Source organism: Lutzomyia longipalpis, chromosome 2, assembly GCF_024334085.1.
Source record: "Lutzomyia longipalpis isolate SR_M1_2022 chromosome 2, ASM2433408v1".
In the NCBI taxonomy this organism is placed as follows: Eukaryota; Metazoa; Arthropoda; class Insecta; order Diptera; family Psychodidae; genus Lutzomyia; species Lutzomyia longipalpis.
Genome location: NC_074708.1, coordinates 39926162 through 39953486, shown reverse-complemented (window position 1 = coordinate 39953486; position 27325 = coordinate 39926162). Strand labels below are relative to the sequence as shown.

General features: G+C 33.6%; 1 protein-coding gene across 8 annotated transcripts in view; it reads right to left on the bottom strand.

Moving 5' to 3' along the window:
* Positions 1–635: 635 nt before the first annotated feature.
* LOC129791411 (uncharacterized) overlaps positions 636–27325 on the bottom strand; it is a 95008-nt gene continuing 68318 nt past the window's right edge. For 4 of the 8 annotated variants that reach the window (XM_055829573.1, XM_055829579.1, XM_055829574.1 and 1 more), the window contains 8 exons: positions 22330–22507; positions 21932–22199; positions 21411–21652; positions 16902–17634; positions 12727–12860; positions 10165–10455; positions 5479–5568; positions 636–2098 (listed from right to left, as the gene is read on the bottom strand). In XM_055829573.1, coding sequence (XP_055685548.1) covers positions 2004–2098; positions 5479–5568; positions 10165–10455; positions 12727–12860; positions 16902–17634; positions 21411–21652; positions 21932–22199; positions 22330–22507 — 2031 coding nt within the window. In that variant the 3' untranslated portion in view covers positions 636–2003. The remainder of the gene's footprint in view (positions 2099–5478; positions 5569–10164; positions 10456–12726; positions 12861–16901; positions 17635–21410; positions 21653–21931; positions 22200–22329; positions 22508–27325) is intronic. The other 4 variants (XM_055829580.1, XM_055829577.1, XM_055829575.1 and 1 more) reach the window with 3 other exon arrangements.

Genomic DNA, 27325 nt, shown 5'->3' with positions numbered 1-27325 from the left:
ATTTAAAAAATATCCTTCATCAAAAAATATACATTTTGCCTAATTCAGCTTGATTTCAGAAATCTTAAGTTTTCTTTTAAAAAAATTAAGAGATCTTAAATTTTCTTTAAAAACAAATTAAGAAATCTTAAGTTTTTTTTTTTAAGAAATGTCTTAAGACTGACTAGTCTGACAGATTCTTCTTATTCTTTTAGAAATTATTTTATGCATCATATTTTGAATTATCCAGCAAATTATTTTCTTAAATTAAATTGAAAAAATTCAAATATAAGAATTTTCTTTAAATTTCCTATGGTCTCTATTTATCGACCCTGCACTGTTTTCCATTCATTTCATCCTTTTCTTCATTCTCTTTGTGAGTTTATATTTGTGCCGAATTCGCCACAATTTTCATGACCTTAGCACACTCTCAATCTCAAATTATTGGAAGAAATTGGCTTGTGGGTTGTAAACAAATTTTGTGCTCTACCCGTGATATTTCAAGCGCAATGCCGCTTCTCAGCTACGCTTGAAAATCCTCCCAAAACTCTTCATCTTTATAACATTTTTTTTCCTTTAAAAGAATATCTGCAATAAGTTGCTGAAATAGAAGAAATTATTTAACGAACAAATTGAATTAATAAAAATAAAATTGATGCGTTTTTAGCTATTTCTTTGTATCGTTTTTCTTCATGAAATATTTCAAAGTTCTTTCCTTGCTCTCTGCTGTATCTAACATTATTCTATAAAAATATTTTATTGTATGCCTATCAATGATTTCGTCTTTAATTCTGTGATTTTCTTTTTTTCTATATGAAAGTTGTTCTACTTTTTTTCTTCTTGAAAATGTTAATATTTTTTTTTTATTGAAAATTGAAAAGTTTTTCTATTTATCAATTGTTTTTTTTTTTAAGGGAAATTTGCGCAATAGAAAAAATTGGAGTTCATCTTCTAACAATTTCATGATAAGTCTATAAATGTAATATGTACAGGTTAATTCAATCTTTTTTTTATCAATTTTTACTTTTAGCTGTTTATATAATGAATTTTCATGGAAATGTTACGTGTTTTCTTCACTTTTCTTTTCTTTTAACTTACCTACTTCTCCCTTATTTTTATTATATAAATTTTAATTTTCTAGGCCATTACAAAATTTATATTTATTTTTGTTTTTTTTTAATTTTATTTTATCAGCACATTTGCGCAAAAATTCTTTCAGGATCCACATTTCCTAATAGGAAAGGAGTTTTATTTTATTTATTTTTTTTTAGATTAATTTTCATCAGAGGGGTTTTTATTCATTTAAATCATTTCCGTTTTCTTTTATTTTTGGTAAATTTAAATGTGAAAATTGCATTTTCCATTCGATTTCCTAATTAATGGCAGTTTGTAGAAAGTTTTATTTTATCCTTCCTTATTCAAAAATTATTTCTTAAAAGTTTTAACGGAACAGAAGGATAACGAAATCCAAGAGAAGAGATAAAAATTAAAGAAAAAATTGAATAAAATAATCTCTTTCTATGGGTTTTTGTGTGGATAATAAATCAAAAAGAAAACACAAAGATGGCACAGATGGTTGTGAAAATTAGGGAGAAAAAAAACTTTAAAAGAAATCTATTTTTTTTGCTTAAATTGCACGAATGTGGTAATCACACCCCCACATCTTTATAATATTCAACTCTTCTTCTCCAATTTTCCTCTCTCACGTTCCTCCCCTCCGTGGGGAGGTGTACAAGAGAGAGAGAGAGAAAGAGAGAGCTTTTATTCTTTCATTTATATACTTGCACATGACTATATATCGGGGAAAAATATGGTGAAAAGTCCTTACTAAATGTGTAAATTCTAAAAATTACATTTCCATCCTTTTCATCCTTTTTGTGTGCACACATCCCGTTCACTTGAGTTTTTTTTTTAACCCCTTTTCATCTTTTCTTTAGCCTTACCCACCCCCTCCACTCGTTCATTTTAGGGCTCTTCTGTGCGTGCTTCCGTCGCCAAAAGGGGCGCCGCACAAAATGGGGCAATTATTGTTCCAGTGAGTAGTGCTTTGATTTCTTCCAGAAGCTCTTGAAGAATCCTTTCTTTTTCTGCGTCGTTGGATTTTTCTGAGGTTCTTCTGCTGTTTTAAAAAAAATAAATGAGAAAAGAAATGCAAATTAATATTAAAATTCTTTGTTTTTCCTTATCTCTAGAGAGAATTATATAATTTTCTTATGCAAATTAACATTATATTTTTTTTTAATTAATACTGACGTAGTAATGAAGATTTTTTAACCATTTGTACGCTGTGTGTGAAACGTTCAAACTCATTGTCATGGGGTAAGTAACAGACCTCGAAGGTTTTTTACGTAAATTAAGCAAATTTGGAAAATTTGTCACCAAATGAGATTTAATTGTCGTCTTGGTAGACTCTTAAATGTAATTGAATTCATTTTACAGCAAAGAATTGAGCTTTTTCGTTGATTTTTAGAGATTTAGAATTCTTATTCTTATATTTTTTTAATCAAGAAAAATTAAAAAATCAATGAAAATTAAAAGGAAATCCTGGTTCTTTAAAAAATTTTGTTAATACTTTGATTAGTGGATAGATCTGAAAGGACTTTCTTCGAGGAATCTCTCGCCCATCTGTTGTAGCCTTTACAGGAACAATTTTTTAAGACGATCTCTGATCAACGCGTTAACACATAACCATGGTAAAAAAGAGCCGTAAAAGCTCCATTATTCCCTAAAAGGAATTCAAAACTGTTGACTAGAGATTCCTCATATAATTTATACCTGAAAAAGGAGATCTAAATGTCCGAAACGTCGTAGATAATGATGCAAATCGAGGAAATCTCGAACGTTAAATTTTGTATTTTATTTCCGACTCATTTTTTTTTTCAAAAGTTTGACCCTTTACCTATAAAAATTATTTAGCAAAAATATTAATATAGTTTTAAGGTCGATCACCTACTCCTCTCGGTCTACGGAGGGTTAAATTAAAACTCTTTAAATGTTTTTTTTATACACAAGAAAATCATTTTTCATCGTGAAAGTTTAAAGAAAGTAATAAGTTATATAATCCCTTGAAAGGTTTTTTGAAAATTGAATATGATAAAATGGAATAAGACGTCCTTTTTATTTAATAAAATATAGATCCAATTTCCCTACTGAACCTTCAGATTTTGCTTCATTTCACTGAATCTCTCCTTATTCAAATATAAATGCACAAGAAGACGCCAATATTGGCATCAATAAAAAACTATAAATGGGAAATAAGAAAAGTTGAGTTTTCCAGTGAAATTGCAAATGAGATTCCTTTTTGCTCTATCAATTTCCTCCTTTGTCTTGAAGCACACCGCGTACATTTTCTTTCTACTCTTTGATCCCTCATGCAGTGTGTGGGGTAGGAGTATTCCCGAAAATCATTTTCTTTATAGGTTACACACTCCTGCCCCCAATCCCCCCCCCCCCCATGAAAATCCATAATATTAAAGAATGGATTACGGGAAATATTTAGAAAGAATTTCAAATCATATATTCGGCCTCAAAGAAAGGAGCTTTAGTGAGTGAAGGGATGAAAGCTCCCGCTCAAAGAAAAGAACACAAAAAATATAATTGGAGACTTTTTTTCACCCCACCTTTGCATTGTTTTCCATCCGACATCCGTGTGACGTGGAAGAGTGGAGGGCGTTTTTTCCGTGCTTTGGGCAAAAGAATAATAAGACAGGTGAAGTCACAATTTCACTAATTTCGTGAATCATTAAGCAAGCACTTCCGTGCGGCACCCGTGAATGAGCTCGCGGGTGAAATGTGCAGAGAAGCGATGTGATTGTGGAAAAAAAGGCGACTTCTCTCCTTTTTTTCGTGTGAAAATGATAACCTTTCAAATTAACAACGGCTTGTCACCCCCACGGTTTGGCCTGGCCATCCACCCACTCTCTCCCGCGCCATTCATGGGAATGTGCCAAGTGAAAATTGATGGCATGTCTGCAGGGCATTTGTGGGTGGTTGGTTGTGGTGGTGTTGAAGCCACCCCCTTTCGCATCATTCGACATTTTGGGTGTGGAGAGAATTGATAGAGTGTGGGGAGAGGGGACTGTGAAAAGCTCAAGAGTTCTCCCCTCGCCCCCACGATGATGGGTGGTAAATAAATTTTGCATTATATAGCCACGAATCCATCAGATATGCCGCATAATGAAATTACTATGCACAAAATTGCTCCCTCGAATAGTACACAGTCAGTGAAATGCACAAAATTACGTCAAAATGGAAATTTTCTGTATTTTCTTCTCTGTTTCTTATCTAATTTATAATAGACAAACTGAAGATTTTCCACGAATTTGATGGGAATCATTGAAAAATTCGAGGGGTTTTCTTGAAAAAGATTATTCAATTTATTTGTAGGTATAACGTATTAATCCAGAGTTAGATGCACAATCTTAGTTTTATTATTCAGCATTTTGTTTGATTTAATTCTTAAAGTTTTAACGATAAAACATGACGTAATGTTTCCCATTTTAGATTTTTTTTAAAAAAAGTTTCTTATCCCTGGTAAAACCCTTTGAAGAATTTATCTGAAATAATTTGAGTTTTTTCCAGAATTAATTAAAATAATAATTAATTTCCATTGAATGACTAAAAGTATTTTCCATTATTTCCCAGAAATAAATATAATTCCTCATACGCAGTTTAAGAGTTCCTATATCTTAATCCAAATTAAATGTAAGTGTTCTCACCATAATTTCACACAAAATTAATGATTTCATGCACATGAAGAGCATTAGAATGAAAATGATAAATTTTCCAAGAGCTTCAAATGACAATTTCTCCTTATATTTATTTATCTCCTTCTTTGCTCTCTTCTGTGAGTTTTTTTTTATCATTTTGTGCAAAATACCAAAATGAGAAGGTATCAATGATAAGACGCTCAAAGTGAGAATCCATTTGATTGTGCATGAAGCACGTAAGACAGGTCATAAAGTGTCACACACGTTTACACTCTTATGCGACTTTTTGCTACAATCGGCAATTTCTTTTTCCCTTGAGTTTTAGAAAATATTTCCACGACTGATAAATTTTGTCATCATCACTCCTCCTCAGACGATGAGGAGGAAACTTAAAATAACTCATTACTCTAACATGATGGGAGTTTTTAGACGAGAAGAAGAATGGCAAAACATTCTCTCCAAAGACTAAAGCTTCTTCTTCTTCTCCTCCTCCTTTGTCCTCTTTCTACTAATTCTTCTTCTTTACTCTACTACTCTATAAAATAGTGCACGTAAAGGAGGAAGAGGAATTGTAAGCTTTAATCACACACACACACACACAGAGGGTACAAAATGGGAGACTTTTAGTGTTGTGCAGAACACTGTGATGATGAGGAAGGGGAGAGAATCTTTGAGATGTCCCCTTGAGGATCCATCCACTGAGGGGTGAAGCACTTTATGCAACATGCGGAGAATTTCTACATCATGGAATTAGCATGAATTTTCAACTTAAGAGAACACATTCACTCACCTAATGCACCAGAAGGATTGTAGTGTGACTGTGTCATGTGCAAATCCCTCTCTCGTTGGCTATCACGTTTTGCTTCTTTGGAACTGTTGCCTGCAAATGAGACGCGCGGAGGTGAAAGAAGAAGGCAAAAAAAAGAGCATAGATTAGTATAAATGACATCTAATGCAAAATTATTTAATGCAAATAAAATGAATGCAGAGTGTGAGAGAAAGCAAATTACAATTAATGATTTTTTTTTGCTTCAGTTTTGTGCACCAATTTAGACGTCTTTTATTGTTGTTGTAATGCCAAATAATTTTCCATGTTTTCTTGTCTTTGCTTTTTCGTTAAAATGAAAGATTTTTATGAGGGGGAATGTTTAGTCATTTACTAATGCTAATGTAATACATGATCTACAGAGAGAAGGAAGGATGAAGAAATGTTGTTTCCATTCGTCATAGTGTTTTACAGACACACTGATTGGTGAGACAAATGTGAGAAAAAAAAATTGAGTTTGATGGAATTTGAAATTATTTTTTTAAAACTTTTTGTTGATTTTTTTGTTGTACCAACTGATACTAGAACATTTTATTGGTTTAATTCACCGGTTAGAATATTCTGACTGTTCAATAGCAATCGTTAGAATTTTCTGACAGAACAACACTGTTATATATAATATTTTGACAGTTAAATAGCAATCAATAGAGAATTCTGAAATTAAAATAAAAATTTTCAGGAAAATCTGACAAGTAAATTAAAACCGTTAGACACTTCTGACATTTAAATGTTCTTACAATTGAATAAAAACTCTCACATTTCAATTTAAATTGAAAGAATTTCGATAAATTGTTAATTTTTTCGATAAAATACTAAACAATCAATAAAATAGAAAATTCTGACATTGACTTATGGAAATGTTATAAAATCTTGACATTGAAATATTAATCGTTAGAAAATTTTAACATTTAATTCTTTGAGGATTGATATTTCTAACCTCAAAACTTTGACATTAATTTTCTCTCAAAAAGAAAATGTTTTCTTTCAAAGATCTTGAATTGAATTGAATGTTCAATAGATTTCAGTTCTGCGGCGATTGAAAAAACGTCCAATTGGCCATGACGGCCAGAAAAATCCTCCAAGGGTTAAATATGTAGCTTCAGAAAGTTCTAACGCTGTTAAAAATTTTATCAATTTAAGCTTATTCCATAGGAATTTCTGACAGTTTAATACAAATCATTGGATAATTAAGCTCACTATTGGCTCAGAACAGACGGAGGTGAATTTTGTTTGAAGTCTTCACAAAGCACAATTTTGATTTTTTATCACAAAATGTGCAAAATTTCGCCTGGAAAATGTATTAAGAGCATATAGAAAGACCCCCGGGGACACTGCAATGCTGTTTTTTTTCCATGTTTCTCACTTTTACTGTAAAAAAATTGCTTTGAGGTTATGTTCGCGCGAAAAATCCTCCCCAAGTGTCAAAAATAATTCTTCTCGCGAAGATGTCAAACAAAATTCACCTCCGTCTGTTCAAAGTCATTGTGTAATTGATAAAAAAATTTGCAAACTCAATAATTGATAAAAATTCAATAGTCTTTTAGTATTAATCGATAGACTATTAGAAAAATCTAGCTAAAACAAGGGCTACGTACCATTTGATATTTAAATCAGGAGATTTAAATCAATCACTTAAAAAATGTTGAACGTTCAGTCGTTAGAAAATTCTGTTTGTTTTTAATCCCCAAACCTTTTCATTCTTTTTTTTCAATTCAAAAATTCTAGTAAATAAAAATCAATCCTTAGAAATTGTAGTCTGACAACATTAGGAAATTTCTATGATTTATTATTGGTCAAATCTTCGAATGAGAATTCAAAGAAATTCAGCAATTATAAACTTTCAAACGTTATAAGTTTAAAGAAGCTTTAAAAGCACTTTATATATTTACAAGAAAAAGAATAAAAGAAGATAGATAAATTATTAAATGCACCAGACATCTTCTTGATAGCTACATATGTACATACTAAACTATGTATGATAAATTCTATAATAATAATAATTTCAGAATGTTGTAAAAGGAATTTAATGTTGGTAAAACTTTCATCGTTGGCTCATAAATTTTCACGACGATGCGTCATAAATTTTGAGCAATTTTGAGTAAAATATTACTTCAAAATATCCTCAAAAATTGTCTCACTAATGTGTACAAAAAAAACACTATGATGCTTTTACGAAACATTAGAAGAGAATAACGAATAGAATAGAATAGAAGATTTGTTTTAATAAGAATTAACATGATTTGGGAGGGATTTTCATGCCATTTTGAAGTGCAAAAAATGAATGAAAAATTCAATGAGAATTTTCATTTCATTTTCTTTCTTATCACTAAAAAAACAAATAATGGGAAAATGATATTTTTGAGGTGGAGTGAGTTGTGTTTAGGCAATGAGAAATGATTTTATGTGAGCAATGACACCAAATTTTCTAATTCAAACGTCGCCACAAGTTTACTACTGATTAACTTTTGTGTTATTTCATTTTCTCATTCTTCACCTTTTAAGTGTAAAATACTTCTTTTCATCTTCCCCCCGCACACATCACGCCCCCGTCAATCTTCGCGCGATAAGAGAATCTTACGACAATTTTATTGCGCATATCATTGGCTTTTATCACACACGACAAAATCCCCACTCTCTAAAATTGATACTGATTTTTTGGCTATTTCTGTCTCTCCTAGAATCGATTGCAAAAAAAAATGTTTTTATTTTATTTATAAACGTGAATTTATTCGCGGTCTCGTGCCTTTTTTTTCCTCTCACATATATGCCGCATTAAATTTTTATTTAGCACACACACACACACCGTTCTCACTTAAAAATTCATCACATTTTGCTCCATTAATTTTGCCTCATTCATTCGCGCCCCCGCCCCTTGCATCCCGATGAATGGAGACATTTTATGTGAATATAAATGCTGCGGTAAGAGGCCATCATCCAAGGAATTCTTTCATCACACAAAGGAGAAGAAAATTCCCCATACGGTGTGTTTAAGAAGTTCCCAACGCGCAATAATCAATCTCAAAATTGACCTTTAATAGCTTCTTGCACACAATTCTCGCGCGCAACTTCCTTTATCACCGTATCAAATCAAATTTATAAATAGAAATTAATACCTATATTTTGCACATTTACTGCACAAAGTCACACAAAAAAAAATAAATATAAAATTAAATCTTTTACGGATTTTTATGGGGTGCCCTCGCGCACACAAAAAAAACCTTCGGATAAAGCTCAATGCATATAAAATTTTTATAGCATTATCGCAATATTTTTCTTGCGATAGATTCATCATAAAAAAAAACACAAAAAACTATAAAAAGGAATTCGCATAAAAAGGAGAGAGAAAACATCGCGGAGGATGTCGCAAAATCTCCATTGAAATGGAAATTGTATCATAATTTTGGGCAGCATTTATGGTGTGAAAACGACCCTAACAAATACAAATTTCATCAACACTGAATCATTCTCACGGCGGAGGCTAAATTTAACCCCCGAAAAAGTCGTTATCACTTTAGACGATGTGTGTGTGCAAAATCATTAAATAATTCTCGGATTTAGACTGAATGACATCCCACACCCCCCAAAAAATATGCTAAATGTGACTCTCACGCACTCTCTTCTTCTTTTTTTTTGCTTAATTTGTGTTCTAATAATACCTCAACGCTAAAGGATCTCACGCTATTTTAAACCATTTAGGGGCTGCTCAGTGCTTTTTCTTTGGGAAAGAATTTAGTTAAATTGAAACGGAATGAATGGGATAGATTCTGTTAAAAATCTTTTCTTTTCTTTACATCTTTAATTTTTTTTGTAAGATTTTGACAGTTTTTAGGGTAGATTCTGATAAAAATCTTTTCTATTCTAATAAATGAAATGTTTTTGCAAGATCTCTTAAGAATATTTTTAAGTTTCTAAAATCCTGTTAATTTTGTAAAATAAAGTTTTGTGTTTGGAAGAAATAATCCTTAACAAATCTAAAGTATTTTTGCTGAATTTCACGAAGAATTTGAAAAAGAAAACATTCTAGGATACCTGATGAAGCATAATTTGAAATCGAAACTGTCAAAAGCAATAGAAATTAGAAAAACTTTGTTAGGATTTTCATAGATCAAAATATTAAGATAACAGATTTTGATTTAATAAACGAATTTAAAAACAATAAATAAAAGAGAAATATTGTCATAATTCATCAAAAAGCATCACACTTTACCCCATTCTCCCCTAAATTATTTAATATCTGAAATTTTGCATTTTATCCCAAAGTTTCAATGAATTTTGCAACAAAAATTAAATTTAAACTCAGCCCCTGAGTAGCCCCTAAGGAAATTCAACGTTTTTTTTTAAATAGAAAAAAAAAGAAACATTCCATTTGTGAACACCGACAAAAATATATACGTTGGGTAACTTCCCTTTTTTTTGTTTTCTTTGGAACATGGTGAGGGACTCTCTCATCTGAAAAAAAGTGAATGGCTTCGAAGCCCTCAATAATTTGTTGCTCAAAACAACAAAGAAAAAAACGTCTCTGATCAAGTAAAAATCAAGTAAAATTCAATGAGCGAGAGACCAGAGAGAGAGGGAGAGAGTTGACTTCGTAAAACTCCCACGCGGTACACAAAAATTTCGCGCTTTACCACCCCCGCGGGATTTGCGTACCTTTGCGAATGAGTAAACTAGTGACACGTCGCAATGCCTCACGTGGCGACTTGTTGAAAAATTTGGGTGTGAGGTTTGGCGGCAGAGTGAGCGGTTTGCGGCTACTCGTACCAGCATCCCATGCTCGGATCCCCTGTGCCTGATGGTGCAGCCGATCGAGATTCTCCGTGGATGCCGGGCGGTGTCTCTGCTTCGGATACCATCCGCGTGCTGGGCCACCAGCTAGGCGTAGCATCTCACCACTCGCAAGCAGGTGATTTATATTCCTCTGGCGACTTCCCACCGGATTTCCTGTGAAAATTTATGCAGATAGACATACATGTACATTACGTAACGCATATTGTACAATAAATGGTGCAGAATGGCAATTAGGTCATTAAGGTCTTAACCTTCCTTCGCATATATCCTTCTTTCTTTCTTTTTTTATTCTTAAGCAAAATGAAGGGGGATGGGAAGACTTAACGGCAACCTCACGCATTTTCTTAATCAATTTTATCCTCTCCACAATTTTATTTCCATAAAGAATGAACCAAGGAAATTTTACGCACAGAAAAGAATTCTTTAATCAAAAGGGGATGTTTTAACGACTTTTAACGATTTAACGATTTATCGATTTGAAAATTCAAAATGAAAAAACAATACGATTTTTCAATTTGAATTTTCTGTTAATTCTCTGGTGACATTTTGTGTTTGATTTGATCTTCCTCAGGGCATTCAATCCCTCAAAAATCATTCATCGTGTTTACTCCCCACAAACATATCAAAAGAGCTCTTAATTTTAGAAGAAATTAATGAAGTTTCAGAAGAAATTATTGAAATTCCAGAGAAAATTTTTGTTAAAGAAGAAATTCTTGAAATTTCAATGATTTCTTGGTCGTAGAACACGACCCATTTTATCAATATTCAATTTCCAAAACTAATTCAGCTAAAAATGATCTTAAAAAAAGAATCAAAAAAGCTCAAACAATAACTCTGAATAATTATTTTCTAATTCAACAACTTTCTTGTAGGAGAATTATTTTCCTTTGACACAAAATCAACAAGAAAAAAAATCCACAAGTATCAAAAACGAGCTAACTTAAAATATTCAATAAAAAGAGGTAAAACTTCAACCTCAATAGGAGGCTAAAGGTTAAATGACTGTGTAACCTTTTCAAAACATTTTCATGTGATTTCACTGCAATGAGGACACACAAGATCCCGTCATGTAGCACACCACGCTTATTGTATTGTTTCAACCACAGAGCAACATCAGATACACACTTACAAGCTTATTTTACGCATCATTGACTAAAATCAATTTACTGGAAAGCATATTAGTTGATATTTTAAGTTCTCAAATTACTGCAGAAGTACGTCTTGCAGAAAAAAAACCGTCCAATCTGCACAATGAAATTGATCTCTTTCAACGAGAGAGAGAGAGAGAGTTAGGAAGCATTATAAAATCTCCAATTAGATGCAAATTTTAATGAAAACTTTCAAGTTTGTTTTTGTAAACTAAGAGATTCTGCAATATAAAATATTGAATGGATAATAAAAAATCAATTTTCCTGATCATGCTTGTAAATCTAACGCAAAAATTTAAACGTGGGTTGGTAGTGTTTTGGGAAATTTAAAAGATTCCAAAATCAATATAAACTTTCCAAACTGACTTTTAGAACTTGTACATATGTACATACAAGAGAGGAGCTTTATTGAGCTTTATGTGCTCTGATTGGCTCCTATTTGTGCTCATTTTCCCACAACAGGATGATTTATGTGCTAACGGAAAATATTTCAAAAAGAAATTGCTTTTAAAATTTTTCATGAAAATCTTTGAAAAATTCATTGAAAAAGCTTCTTCAAACTTAAAGTTTTTTGAAGCAAAAACTTTCAAGTAATATTTACATGGCAATATATCAAAAATTTGTAATCCGAGAGAATCTACAAAATTATTTTATAAAGTGCCAAAAGTTTGTTCTGACATGGATTAGTTAGTTAACAGAGTGCGAGGAAGAGAGTATAAATTCCACCATCTTCCATTGTTTTAAAAGCTCACACACCACAAAAGTACCTAGAGGGACTTTTTAATAAGCTCTTCATGCCACGATAAGCCTCTTGTGACTGTATTAATTTCCCCGAAAAATTGCTTTCAACTATTTTCACCATTTTCACACTCCTCTGCGGATATTTTTCCTCACTGTTATCTTCCTCCGATCAATTTCACATCTTCTTCACTTCCTCCTCCGCGCAAAAATGTGATATTCTTACTTCCCGCCACCACCCCTATCAAAGCTCGCGCGCGCCCTACAACACAATGACGAAGTTTTATCACTTTTTCCGTTTTTGCATCCCCTTTCACATGCGCCAAAAGAGATAGCGCCAATGCGAGAGTGAGTTTAATTGAAAGTTTCAAGTGCGGAGTTCATTTGGCTTTTTTTTTACGTGGGGATGGGGGTTGGGAGGCTTTTTCTGCGATGGCAGCAAACAAATTTCTGCAATCGCAGCCCTTCTTTTTTTTTTTTTTTTTGTTTGGACTGATAATGATGGCGTGATGATAAAAAAAAGCAAAATCTTTCTCACCAATTCCCACAATGGAGGTACCCATTGATGTAGAATGAGTTGAATTGTTCCCCGAACGTGGTGCCGTTCGACTTCCTGTTCCTGAATTTGGTAAATCTGGTGCACGACGATGTGGCGTCCGGGGAATATCGCACCTGCAGAGGTAATAAAACGAAAAAAAACAGAACACAGCATAAGACAGCAATCATTGAGTTTAAAATTAAAATTCGCATCGAAAATTAAAAAACGAAATATAAAGTCAATTTATATTTACTCTTTTTTTCTCCTTTTAGCTCTTCTTGCATTTCAATTCTATTAATGAAAATTCACTGCACGTCTCATCAATATCTCTTTTTTTTTGCAATGGGACTTTTGACTTTGTGAATAGAGAAGGAGAGAGGGGTGAGTATTGGCAATTTTTATTAAAGGGCTTGAAGCCCTTATTTTTTATTTATTTAGGAGAGAGAGACAAGTTTTACGGCATACAAAATTTGTTTTATTTATGTTCATCACTTAATTGTCTTAAAAAATTTAAATTAATAAAAATAAAACTCTGTTCAATAATTTTCAGGAGAATACTATAGCTGAATTCTCGATACTTTTGCTCTTATTTTTCAAACAAATTTCGCAATTTTTATGACATCCTGGTTATTTTTTAGGATGAAATCATTGCTCATATGAAGTTGAATAAACTCCTTTGCAAATTAAATTTTCTTTGTTCAAGAAACCCTTGAAATTTCAATATAAAATTCAAAAACTTCAAGGACTTCTTGGTCGCTGAATTAGGGCCTTGACCCGGTTCTGAGCAAAAAAAAAAAAATTTGCAAAGGAGTTTATTCAACCTCATATGAGCAATAATTTTACCCTAGAAAACAACCAAGAGACTCGTAATTTAGTTACAAATAAAAGAAGGGTAGTAAATCGCAAAAAACATTCCATTTTCCAATTGTGTTATCGGAAAAAATATTTCCTTAAAAATTTACACAATGACGTCACCATTGAATTTTTTTTATAGATTTTTTTCGATGCATGAAAAATTCAAATACCTTGTTAAAAAATATCGATAAAAAGCTTCATGCATTGAGAGAGAAAGAAAAACATATAAAAATACAATAGAGATGTCATGAGCTGGAAAAATTAAGGATTTGTCCAAAAATGCAAACAATGACGTCACTATTGTGTTTTCTATCACTTCATTTGGAAGATCTTGTCAATGTTTTTTTACAACGCAACGTAAGCATAAAATTACGGTGTCGAAAATTATCGATGAAAGCTCCACACATTGGAAGAGTTATCAAATACAAAAGTGACGTCATTATTTGCTTTTTTAGACAAGCACTTTTTTGTCTTTGCTGATTTTTTTTCAGTTAAATTCAGGCCTAAATTTATTTGTGAATTTACAAGAACTTCTAAAGGAATTCGAGTGATCCCCATTGTTTTCTCAAATGAGAGATTTTTCCATACAAAGAGGAATAAACTCCTTTTCCTTGTAAACTTCGTTTAGTTTAAAGTGGTATAATAGCTATAATTTTCTTGACAGCTAAATAATAATAGAAAATTCGAGATTAAAAAGGATTCAAAGCCTTAATTTATTAATTCAATTCTAATAATTGATTAATTTACAATAAATTGTATTTCCAAAATTAACCAACTTTCCCCCATCGTACCCTAAATATATTTTCCCTTAATAATTTTATCCAAATTCTATTTAATTCAACGCCCATTGTAAACAATAGGGGAAATGAAAATGAAACCTCTATTACATAGAATATATAATATTTTCCTTTTTCATTGCTGCAAAATCTCCTTTTGGCCAAAAATAATTGCATGCCCTGGCGATAAATTAACAAAAGGGGGGCAAATTATTTTACAACACTCGTGAAATGTGGGGCGCAGGTGAGAGAATTTATATGGATTTCTTCACATCTTTGGGAGAATATTTTGCATGGAGGGAAGAATCTCCCTCATGAAAATTTTGCCAATTCAGACCACAAAACATTATTTTAATTCTTCTTACATTTACCCAATTCTATGTTGGGGATTATAATTGCTTCGCAGTTTGTTTGGCAAAGAGATATTTCGTCGTATAAACATTTCCTCATCTTGGTCAAAATTTCTATGGTGCGGGGTGAATGAAGGAACATCTTGAAACCTCCATGAGAAGAACGATAAAATCTTCCTTTTTATATTACAAAATTTTATATAGAGCTCAAAGTTTTGTGCTTTTAGACCAAGCGATTGGTCCACAGAGAGCTTTTTGGGTTTGCCGTTAAAAGTTTCCCCATGAAACTATTGCAAAAGTTCGAGAGTGTGCAAAATTGCAGTGTAATGCAAAATAATATTTTTATGCAATTGGAAAATGGGTTGGAGGGGTTAAAGTCTTTTGCAGGGAAAAAATCTATTTACTTTTTGACAGAAGAGAGATTTTTCTTTTAATTTTACGCTGTCCCAGGAGAAAGGGTTAAAGGGTTAAAGTTGAATTTTTACCCAAAGGAATGAAAGAAGCACAAAAAAGGGTTATTTGTGTCAAAATATAACACAATACGTGTAGTCTCATGGCGAAATAAGTTCATTTTGAATGCAAAAAAGGACGTGCATATCAAGATTTTACACTGAATTCACACATGCTCCTCGTATTTTGTGCAAGAAAAGTGGAATTTTCTTTTACACATAATGGGTTGTTGTATGTACGCCAAGTTGGGGAGAAAGAAGCCGGAAAATATGTACATTTTATGCTAGATAGTGTTTTGTAGAATAAAACATTGTGTGGTGTTCCTTGATACCTCTCTTACTCACAGCACCATTACTTTTAACATTGCAAACAAGATGGGTTTCTCTTCATTTCCTTCACCTCCACCCCTTGCACGCCAAAGACATAGCGAGGATTATAAAAAAAAGGGAAAACTCTTCACGATGAAGAGTACATCGCGCCCGCGAAGGAAGTGCATTAAAAGTAAATTACCCGCCGAAAAAAAGGGACAAATATGAATAATTAATATCTCAATTTCAGCATTGCGGAAAAATTAATTTTCCATGTTAATGGGATTAAAAGCCGTTTTTGTGCGAAATTTTCTCATCTCACTTTGATAAGGCAATTAAGAAGGGCTAAAATACGATGAAATTGCATTGATGATAGTGTTGAAAAATATGGACGGACAGCAGCTATAAAAGACTTTTTGCCATTTGATTGCGCATCGTAATGTTTGTGATGTTCTTCCAACAAACATAACTCTTCAATGAAATTGACTTCATGCTCATAATAATAATTTTAAGGAATAAAATGTTGCTATATATCTCTAACATGGTACTAATTTTTTGTTATTTCTTTTGTTAAAATTATGTTTAAGGCGTTATTTTGTTATGGAGTAAAATGTAGTTAAATTTATTTATTTTATAGTAAAAATAAAATAAATATTTGACTGGAATAATTCGTAAAATCCTTTCTCTTTGATTAAATTCCTGACAAAATTTAAAAGATAAAAAACATTTTTTTTGTAATTCTAACTTAACTATACTGGCAGTTAGTTGGTTCAATGAATAGAGCACTCGGTTTGTATCATAAAAATCGTCGGTTCGAGTATAGAGCAATCTTTTCTTTTTTCCTATTTAAATAATAATTTACTCACTTTTCTAAGTAATTTTTCCAACAATAATCTCTGATTTCTGATAAGCTTTTCAATTCTTCTATGATTAAAGACATAGAAGACCTCAACTTTCTATTAGATCCATAAAAGCAAATGAACATCAATCATTTTTGACAATTTATCTACTAAAGAGCTTTAGCTAGTTTCCCCGAAAAGCTTATTGGTTAAATCAATTCAAAAGCTCTAAAACAATGAAAAGTAATGGGAAAATATTCAATTTTCATGAAAGAAAAACTCTAAAACTTAACGATTAGAAGGTGGAATGAGATTTAAATTACTTCCTCTTTCTAATAGTTGCAGAGAAGCAAAAAAAAAAGCAATCTAGGTCAGTGAAATTTTTGGCGTAGCACGTAAAGAGTGGGCGTCATCATTAAAATGCGATTTAAGAAAAATGTTATCTTCATTGCAAGCAAACGAGGAGTGTCTGTAAAAAGCACGTGGCGTCTGGTGTGTGCTGAATTTTGGTGCATTTTCATGGGAGCACACACACAAAGGAAGAGATAGAGTAGAGAAGTATGAAATGAATGGGAAAATTGATGATGGTACACTCACCCTCTTGCAAAAATGGGTGTCTCTGGCAAGCTACACGATGTCTGAAGGCGTCGCTCCTCGCGCGGACTCTGTCCGGACCTTTTGGGGAATGCACCCGACATAAAGCGTCGTCTGGAGCCAATTCCGCTACCACCCCCGCCGCCACACCCACCCACGCCCGCCAATTCTGACGGCAATGTGCCGGGGCCATGGGGCGAGGTGGATGAGAAAGTACCATTGCGGTAGGATTTGCTGAAACCCGCATCCATTGATCGTGTTTTCAGTGTATTGAGCGATGGGCCACGATGCGGCGGCACCGCCGGCGGTTGATCCTCCTCATTCTCCTGGTAGTAGCTATCGGTGCGCTTTGGCGGCAGCCGTGGTGTTCGCTTCATGTCAAGGTACTCATCTTTGGCCTCATGTCGCGGCGATGGCGGAAGTGGCGGGAATCCATCACTCTCCATTTCGGGACTAGAGCTCGGCGGTGACGGTGGCAGTGGCCCAAACACCGACTGCGACAGTAGCATCTCTTTGGCACTCTCCGACTTGTGGACACCCGGACGGAAGCCCAACGGTCGTCGGATCATTGGGATGTCCGCAACACGAGCCACGGGGATATCACCACGCAGCAATGCACTGATGTTGTTCTCAATTTGCCGCAATGGGGCCCCACGTTGGGATTCACTGTCCTGCTCCTCATCTTCTTCGATGGGTGGTGCGAGCTCTCGGCGTGGGGTTGACAGATTTTCTCCACCTTTTCCGCACAACAGCACAAAAAGGAAAGAAACAAAAGGAAAAGTTTCTTCAGCAGCCATTCTCTTCACAATGACTCCCAACTACACCTTTTAATTTAATTAAACTTTTCATAAATTTAAATTTAAAACAGACCTCCTCCTTTTTACATTATTAAAATTTCCTCCGTTTTAATGAAAACACCAAAACTATATGTATAGGTAGTACAAAGAGAATTGTTTCTTATTGCAAATGCACTCTCAAATCCATCTATGCCACTAACAATTCTGTGAGAGTGTCTGATACTGTGGGAAATAGACGAAATAAAGTTATTTCCCTCACACATAGCCACACAGAATTTAGTTTAGAATTCAATGTTTGGGGGAATGAGGGGAGAGTAGGAGGGAAGAGAGAGAATTTTTCCAGACAGTTGTACTCAAATTTCCATACAGCATTTATCCTCCTTTTGTTGAGAGAATATCAATGGTGATTTCAAATAGCTACAATGTGGATATAGTTTATAAAGCAGATAGTTTTATTGCATTCAATCGAATTTCATATCAAATGGGATTTGATATTACCTGCTGCAGTGTGGTATTGTTTGAGAGACGCACTACAGCAAAAAAAATTCTTTAGTATTGGTTTTTTTTCTAGAGGTAATAAATGTATTTTTTGCTGTTACTTTTTTAATTTATTGTCTAGAAGTTAATCATTCAGTATGATTTAAAGGGGTTGATTTAAGGGGTTCCAATGTTAATGAGTTAAGGCAATTGAAAGAATAATGAAGAACTTTGAAGCTTTCTTTGATGTTTGATTAGAGCTTTAAATATATTTTTCGAATTGAAGAAATTTTTTTTTAATTTTTTAATTTGTAGACTTTCTCGAAAGCTTTAAGCTCTATTTGAATAATGTATTGCTTTTAGTATAACCTTATAACAATTTTTAAGGAATTAATTAAGTTTGGTGTTCATTTAAACAGTCTAACTTTGTATGAAATTATACTAAAAATCATTAAGAATAAAATAAATTTTCAGTTGATTATTTAATTAAAACCTTTTTTATACAATTCGTAATATTCGTGATGAATCCCCATACAAAAAAATTAATTAGCAGATAAAGAGCATTTAAATTAATTGCTGATTTTTAATTTTTTGTTTAAAAATCGGTAGCACACAGGAAAAGTCGAGAAAAACATTAAATATTGATAAAATTCTTTAAAAAAAATTGATAAAAGAAAAATTCTGTCAACAACAATCTTATAAATTAAATAATTTGTAGAAATTTATCTAAATACATAACTAGGAAATTCTTTTTAAAAGCTCGAAAAGCTCACTCAGAAGCCAATGAGGGACAACTAATTAAATCCACCCAGTCAGCAAAAATTTTAAATGTCCAAAAAAGTAAAAAGTTTTTAGCAAATAAACATTTCTGTGCAGTTTTTAATTTAAATTTTGAATGAAATGGGAAATTTTCCTGTGAATTCCAATACAAACTTTAGAATTCTCTGCTGATGTTTTTCACTTTTTGCCTTGGAAAAGTTTACCTTTGCTGCGAACTTTAACTTTTTTTACAGTGAAAAAATTTTCCACTTTTAGAGGTAAAAAAAAGAGGTGCAAATTAGCTATTAATTCTTCAGAAGGAAGTAATCAATAATTAAATGAAGGATTAAAAAGTTATAATATTTGTAATAAATCCCCTTGAAGTTTCATTTAATCGCTTAAATATCCAGCAACTGAAACCATTGATTTATTTTGTGGTTGCAGAGCTTTGATTGGAAGTTTTATGATAAAACCAATTATCAACATTTTTATTTTAATGAATTCTATAGGTTTAAATTTACCATACAAATTTTAAATAAAATCGGGGAAAATTTAAGGATTTTCAGACTTTAAAAAAAATAGCAAAATCCATTAAAAGTTACTGTATTTGACTTTCCTCAGATATCTTAATATATAAAGCTGAAAAGTCTGTCTGTTTGTGGCACATGAACTCCTCCTAAACGGCTGGGCCGATTTTGATGAAATTTGGTATGGGGGTAGAGGGGGTCAATACGAGTTGCAAGCGCTATATGGGATTCCGCCCCAACCCCCCTTTATAGCGCCCCCACAGAAAAATCGATTTTTTCCCATTTTCTACCTGTTGAAGGGTCAGATAACGGGATTTTTTTATTTTTAGAATTTCTCGGGGTACCGTATTATTCATCCCCCCTATTAATATACGCCCCCCTTTTATAGCTTAAAATGGTGATTGCTCACACGTGATTGGGGGCTCGGGTTGACTAGTGGATTATATTTGGAAAACTTCTCTCTAGATTATCCGAATAACAGAAAAGAAATTTTCCTTCTCCAAAATAAAATAAATTCAAGTACTTATCTTAAATTTTAGAGAATTTCTTTCATTTCTTTCCCTCACTCCCTCCCCCCCCCTCCCGGTTCAAAAAACTAACTTTGTGACCATGTTTTAGTTGTTCTTTTACTATTTTTATTGCTCACAAGCAGATTTTGCTTCTTCTCCTCACGTAATGTCTGGGAATGCAAAAATGTTATTTCAAGGTTTACATACTCCTCTCATCTGTATATACCTACTACCCCCTACCCTACACACTAAAGGTTAAAAATTACCCCCAAGATTGTGTCACGAAGAAAAATAAACCTCCAACAATGCATCGCTTTTCGTAATCCCTCGTGTTCCTCTCGCTACGGCGGAGGATGTGGAAAAATATGATGCTAGACTAATTCAATAAAATTGAATTTACATAATGTCTTCTTTCTGGTTAATCTCATTGCTATCATGTGGAAAACATTGTTGGTGAAGGTAAAAAAAACTGAGAGCATCACTTTGACAATTGCCCGGTGGGTTGAAAATGGATGAAAAATACACTACCCTCAAAAAGTTTCCGGGAAAGCAAAAATGGGGAATTTTTGAAGGTAAATTTCAAGTGGTTATATCTCCGGCTGTGATCAACCGATTTTCAAAAATTTACCAGTTTAGGAAAGGGAATATAATTACCTTTCCAATGATACTCTATTCGTCAAAATCGGTGTACTAGTGGCCGAGATGCAAGAGGTCAAAGTCAAAATTTGTGCAATTGTGAAAAAACACTTTTACCTAGGTTAATCAAAATGGCTGCCAATAAAAACGGGTTGACCGATTTTCAAAAATTTGCCAGTTTTGGAAAGGTGAGAAATGTACCTTTTCAAAATTAATAAATTTTTGAAAATCGGTTAACCACAGCCGGAGATATAGCCACTTGAATTTTACCTTCAAAAATGCCCCATTTTTGCTTGCCCGGAAACTTTTTGAGGGTAGTGTACCTATCCTGAAGGTTCGTCACTTTTTTTTTTCAACGCACAAATTTCCATAATAAAATTGTAGGTATATGTAGAATAAATATTGTGGGTGATTGTGTAGAAAACAAAAATATATGTAGCCTGGTGTACACGCTCTATTTATTTTATTTGTTCAAAATTTCAATCAATTAAAAGGAGTGAGCGAGAGAGCCTTGTGCATCATGAATATGAATGAAATATTGATTTACTTTAGAGGAGACTGTGGTGTGTGTACGATGGGGAAAAATGGGGAGGGGGGAAGGTGGTGCATTGGGTGGAGAAAATAGAGAAAAGAGGATTTTTCTCTCATTTCTCCCTCCTGCTTTTTATCTCTTTAAATTGATGATGAAATTGCTCCTTTGGCAATCAGTTGGGTGACTCTTCACATTGGGTGGATGTAGGTGGGCATTAGATGGATAAAAGAGGCGTAATGCTATGTGGGGGGGTGGTAAAATGTGAGAAAAATTACCCGAATGCGGTGGTGTAATTGCTGGTAACGATGCCACACGAGTTAGTGAGTATCCATTGCTATAGCCCGTTGTAGCTGCCTGTCCGGTATTGCTTGTATCAAGTGCTTGGAGCCCATCAAATGTGGAACTGTACGTTTTGAATTCAGAATATCTTGGTGAGATTACAGTGGTGCTATTTGTGACTGATGCTGATGCAGGAAGCTCTGAGGTAGGTGAACTTAAGTCTAATGATAAACGTGATCTGTGGGCGAAGAATATTTCATTTTTTCTTTCTCTTAAAATTTGCTTTTAAGAATAAAATAAATTAAATCGTGAGACACTTATAAATAGTAGTTGTGTGGAAAGGTGAGAAAAATCAATTGAAGGTGTAAAAAGTCAAACAAGGAAGGACAGAGGTAATTCACAGTGAAATGGGGGTGGATATTTTTCAATCAGAGAAGGTCAAATGAGCATGAAAAAATAAAGAGAAGGATTGGTCATAAAACAAGCATTCATCCTCCCTGCTTGGACACTCTCTTACCTTGGTGAACAAAGTGAATTCATGATGGGCGGAGGTGGCGGAGGTGGTGATCCCAAATCTATGCTATGCCTCGAATTGGGAATGAGCATTGAGGCAGGATAGACGGGGCTCGGTAACTCAATATTCCCACCACTCTCTCGCCCATATCGGCTGCTGTTAACTGATGACACCCCCTCAATATTCGCCACCCGTTGACGCTGCTTTCTACCCTTCCGGATAACATATGTTCCCTGCCCCAGGAAGCTCGTGGGATATGGAATGACTTCATCTAATGAACAAGCATTTTCATCATATTAGAAACACCAGACACATAACACTCCCCTTCCTCCCCCCCGGCCCCCACAACACCAAACAATGTCAATGTAGATGTATAAAAAATTCACACAAAAATGTCTCACCAGAATCCGAATAAATAGACGCTGCTTCATCTTCTGTACTGCAAATTGGTGCCTCAGGTGGATCTGGCCATTCGGCTGATCCAGTTCGTTTATTGCTCGTACCACTATGACCAGGAGTTGATGCCAGACTAGATTGTGAACCCGAAGTACTTCGTTTTGGACGACGTCCAGAAAGTTGCTACATAAAACAAAGAACAAATAATAAATATTTTTTATCATTCCTTCTTCATCATAAATGTAAGTATATTACATTTTCTTCTCCACTAATTTATTCAAAACTTCTCATCCCTCCCCCCCCCCCACAAATCTTCTACACAAAATGACAAAAAGCTTCCTCTACAAATTATTCATAATATTTTATAAAAGTCACGGAAATTTCTTCAATTTCCTCCCTTAAGAAAATTCATCATCATATTGTGGATTTTTTTTTTGATTTTTTCTTCCTCAACGTGAAGTTTTTTTTCCATAGAGAGAGGAAACATCCTCGTATTTGAAATGTCTCCCAAAGTCATGCCCTTGGAGGTAATCAAGTGAAAATTGGCAGTTATACTCTGTCAAGAAGATATCACAAACACAGAATGACGTATTGAAATTAAAGGAAAGAGTTGGTAACTAAAATAGATTGAAGATTTATTATTAATTAGGTCAAGAATATCTACCTATTGGTAAAGTTGTTTGGCGCTTACCAGAATAGAGAAATCTCCTGATTCACTGTCTAAATACGGATATATTCTTTAATTCCGAAACCTTTATATTTATTTTTAAAAATTGTCTTTTTGTTTAAAACATTTTTTTTTAAATTATAAATGTTTAAAAATTAAAGAATTATTCGTATTTAGACAAGGAATCAGGTTATTTCCTTACTCTGGTAAACGCCAAACAACTTTAGGAATTAACTGAACTGCAAGAGAACTCGACAAGAAGAATGTTTGGTGCTTGTTGAAGTTAAGATTCTTGAATTTTTCTAAATCGGTTTTGGACCGGATCTTATCCAGGTTAGATTGCCTGTTTAGCCAAGATAGATTTTTAATTATGATAAAAAGGATATCTTGGAATAGAGCCAGATTTTCTATTATTTAATTAACACTTAATGAATGTTTTTATGTGATTTGATATTCTGGAAGTTTCCTCCGTAAATATTCGGACTTAAATTAAGAGACACTAGAAATATTTTTTAATATCTTCATCACATTTTTTTATTTTCCATAAGGCTATAAAAATGTTATAAAAACTAGGAAAAATCCTTCCCAAAAACTTCTATAAAAGAAAAAAAAATTTTCTTCCAGAGATTGAATTCTCTCAAATGAATCGTCAGGAAAAATGATTCAAAGATACTTTCGTGTTTCAGGAACTACTTTTATCTGCTTATTCCGGACTTAATTAAAGTTTTAGCATAGTTCTAGGTTAAGAAAAGCCGAGAGAACAATCATTGTCGTCACAAAAATAAAATGACTTTATTCTTGAAGAATATTTTTAATTTTTACAAGAATTTCTACGCTGATAATCCGTCTAAAACTTCTAATTTTTTTTTAGGATAAGACAAGCACGCAAGTTATTAATTGGAATATAATAACTGAACTATAGAGCTTTTAAGATAAAAGAACTTTTTAAAAGTATTCATTTGAATCTGTTCAAAATTTCATCCTAAACTTGTATCTGTAATTCCAGTCTCCAATCCCAATCTGTCTACACCTGTTTTCGACAACAACCACGAAATTCACCTTGGCGAATCCATTCTACTCTCGCAAATCCTAATTTAAATGCCACATCAGAAGCCCCCAATAAATCCCACAGAGAAGCTTCTTAGGCATTAGTGTGGTGTTCCCTCTTCCCCCTTAGCCAAAAAAAATCCATCTATCTGTCTTTATTACATTGGAATAGATTAAATAAAGTTAATTTCCCACTATTGTTAATTCAAGTGCGCAAATTGTTTCATAACTCCTCGCGAGGCACTCACAACAATGATACAAAATACACCATATTAAATTTCTCGCCTGTGATCGACTAAATGAGATGAAAAAGCCCAACCATTATTGTCTATTTATGTTCATCATCTGTAAATAATACTTCCTTGGAAATTATCACGGTGCGGCATAAAACACAAAATATATATTATAATATTATGGGATTGTATTGAAAATCATGTGAGAGTGAAGCAGAAAAATCAATAGAGAAAATTCCCTTTTATTGTGCTTCCCTTATTTTTTGCAAATCTAGGGAACAAAATATATTTTCTCCTCTCAATTTAATACACTCTTCTGTTTCTATCCTTGAACATCTTGTTGGAATATGAGGGGTGAGGGGGGTTGAGGGGTGATGAAAAGAAGGAAATGCGTAGGAGATTATTTCTTCATTGACTTGATGTATGAAAAATTCCAACAGATGCAGGAAAAAATGTTGAAATAATGCGTTTTAAGCACAGTTTTTCAGGCACAATGTATCCTCTTTTTTTGCCTGGAAAATATGGAAATATATAGTAGGAAGAATGTTCTCTTACTATGTAGAACATTGTCGATATTTTTGGGGAAGTTGGCGAGGTTGTTCAATAAGAAATTGCCTTTCTTTTACAGGGGGGCAATAACTATTGCGTTCATGGTTCAATTGCTTGCGCTCAATCTTGCGATCTTGCGATCTTGCGATCACTCCATACATTTTTGCGCTCACACTTGCGATCTTGCGATCACTCCATACATTTTTGCGGTCACACTTGCGATCTTGCGATCACTCCATACATTTTTGCGGTCACACTTGCGATCTTGCGATCACTCCATACATTTTTGCGCTCACACTTGCGATCTTGCGATCACTCCATATAAAGATCGCAAATCTTGCGTTCATGGTTCACCTTAGGCCATAGTTATTGCCCCCCTGTTCTTTTATACTGAATTTGAAATTAAGTATTAAAGAAAGATCTTTTTGATACATTTTTTGAATAAAAAGAAATCTTTCAAAGTAATAAAATAAAAATTTTCATTGATATTTTAATTGAACTATGAGACATAGGAGAGACCAGAGTTTACATTCTAGTCATCTTATTATTTTTCTGATGATTAACAATGGGCGGAATTCACTACTCCAGGCTTAAAATTTTAAGTCGGTTTTAAAGTCGGTCTAAGGTTTAAAGTCAGTTTTTTTTAAGTCTGATTTAAAATTTTTACAATAAAAAAAATAGTTCTTTAATCAGAAAATCTTACATATTTTCCAGGACAAGTTAGACAAATCCAAGTCCGACTTTAAAATTTTAAGTTAGACTTAAAAAAACTAACTTTAAACCTTAAGACCGACTTAATATTTTAAGTCCGATTGAGTAGTCAATTCCGCCATTTATTTCATTTCATTTCATTCATTTTTTTGTTTTTTTTTTTAAATCTTATTTTAAAAATCAGGCCGTGTACGCGACTCAATTTTTGTATGGAATTCTTTGGTAAAAAATGAAGTTGGACTGCGCTTTTTTACTGACAGCATCAATCTCAAATCCGTTTGTACCATTAAATTCTACAACTAATAACCTACAAAATGACAGATTCTCAGCGTGCGATCAGTATTCTAAATGTCAAAAAATTAAAATTTTATTACCAAAGGCGAAAAATTCCCATACAAAAAGTGAGCCATTTTTGCTCTTCAACTTCAAAACAAAGTAGACTGTGTACAGGGCCTGTTAAAAATTTTAAGTCAGACTTAAATAAAACTGATTTAAAACCTTACGATCGACTTAAAAACTGACTTAAAATGAGTAGTGAATTCCGCCCAATAAATCGTTCAAAACACATTTTTTCAACAAATAAAATCATAAATTAAAAAAAAAATATTCTCTTGCCTAAATAGAATAATTTTCTGAACAAAAAATATTTTTCTCAGAATTCTAATGCTAAGAATTTTGCTTTTAAAATGTTCTCTTTCAAATTACTTTACTTCTAGACAAAAAGGGGCTTCAATTGAGCTTTAAAAAAGAAGCCACAACAAAAAGCTTGGTCGGATACTTCTCGGAAGATCCTTTTGGAGTTTTTAGAGCACATCTTTCGCACAATTTAGACACAGGTGATTTGCCAATCGACAGAGCACTTTAAGTGAATAATGCTGCCATTGATGTTCTTCACAAATGTTATATTTTAGTGCTATGTGAGAACATTGGACGCATGGCTGTGGGGGGATGGAGCGAATGGTGGCGTATAAAATGAGGTAGAGGTATACGCATCAGGTAAAATTTTGAGGTAAGTGTTTGCGAGCCTCCCCCTGCCCTGTATAGAAGAAAAGTTTGACGAGGGGAAAGATGAGTTTTCCCTAAAGCGTAAATAAACTCCGCCGCATGTGAAGGCCATAGAGGAGATGGGCTCGTATGTATATGGATGGGTGTTCACACTGAGTGGAGGAAATTCATTTTCATCACTCAAAGGGAGCACACAAACATGAAAGTGAAGTGTGTTTGTTCGTGTCTTTAGCCATTCAATCGACTTTCCGATTTTACTTAACCTTTATTGATTATTTCCCATTTAGTTAGGTCAACTCATGGCAAAAGACTGCAGGCAGTGCTAGAAACTTGAAAATTGGCATAAATGTTCCTTAGGGCATATAAAGGAAGGAAAATGAGTGCGGTTTGGTTTCGTCCGCTAAAAAGCATATGGCGGCCAATTTTCAAAATGGCGTCCTTTTGAGCTATAATGTAATCTAAACTTTGTCGTAGGTGGCTGAAATTTTAGTATGTTATAGCTGGCATCAAGACCTTTCCAACGATAGGTCATTTGACCTTCTGTACGGTACCCTAGAACCTGAGATATTGCCAGCTTTTATGTTTTTCTTTAGAAGCTCATATCTCCGGTTCTGCGTAACGTACAAAGGTGTTTGACCTATCGTTGGAAAGGTCTTGATGCCAGCTATAACATACTAAAATTTCAGCCACCTACGACAAAGTTTAGATTACATTATAGCTCAAAAGGACGCCATTTTGAAAATTGGCCGCCATATGCTTTTTAGCGGACGAAACCAAACCGCACTCATT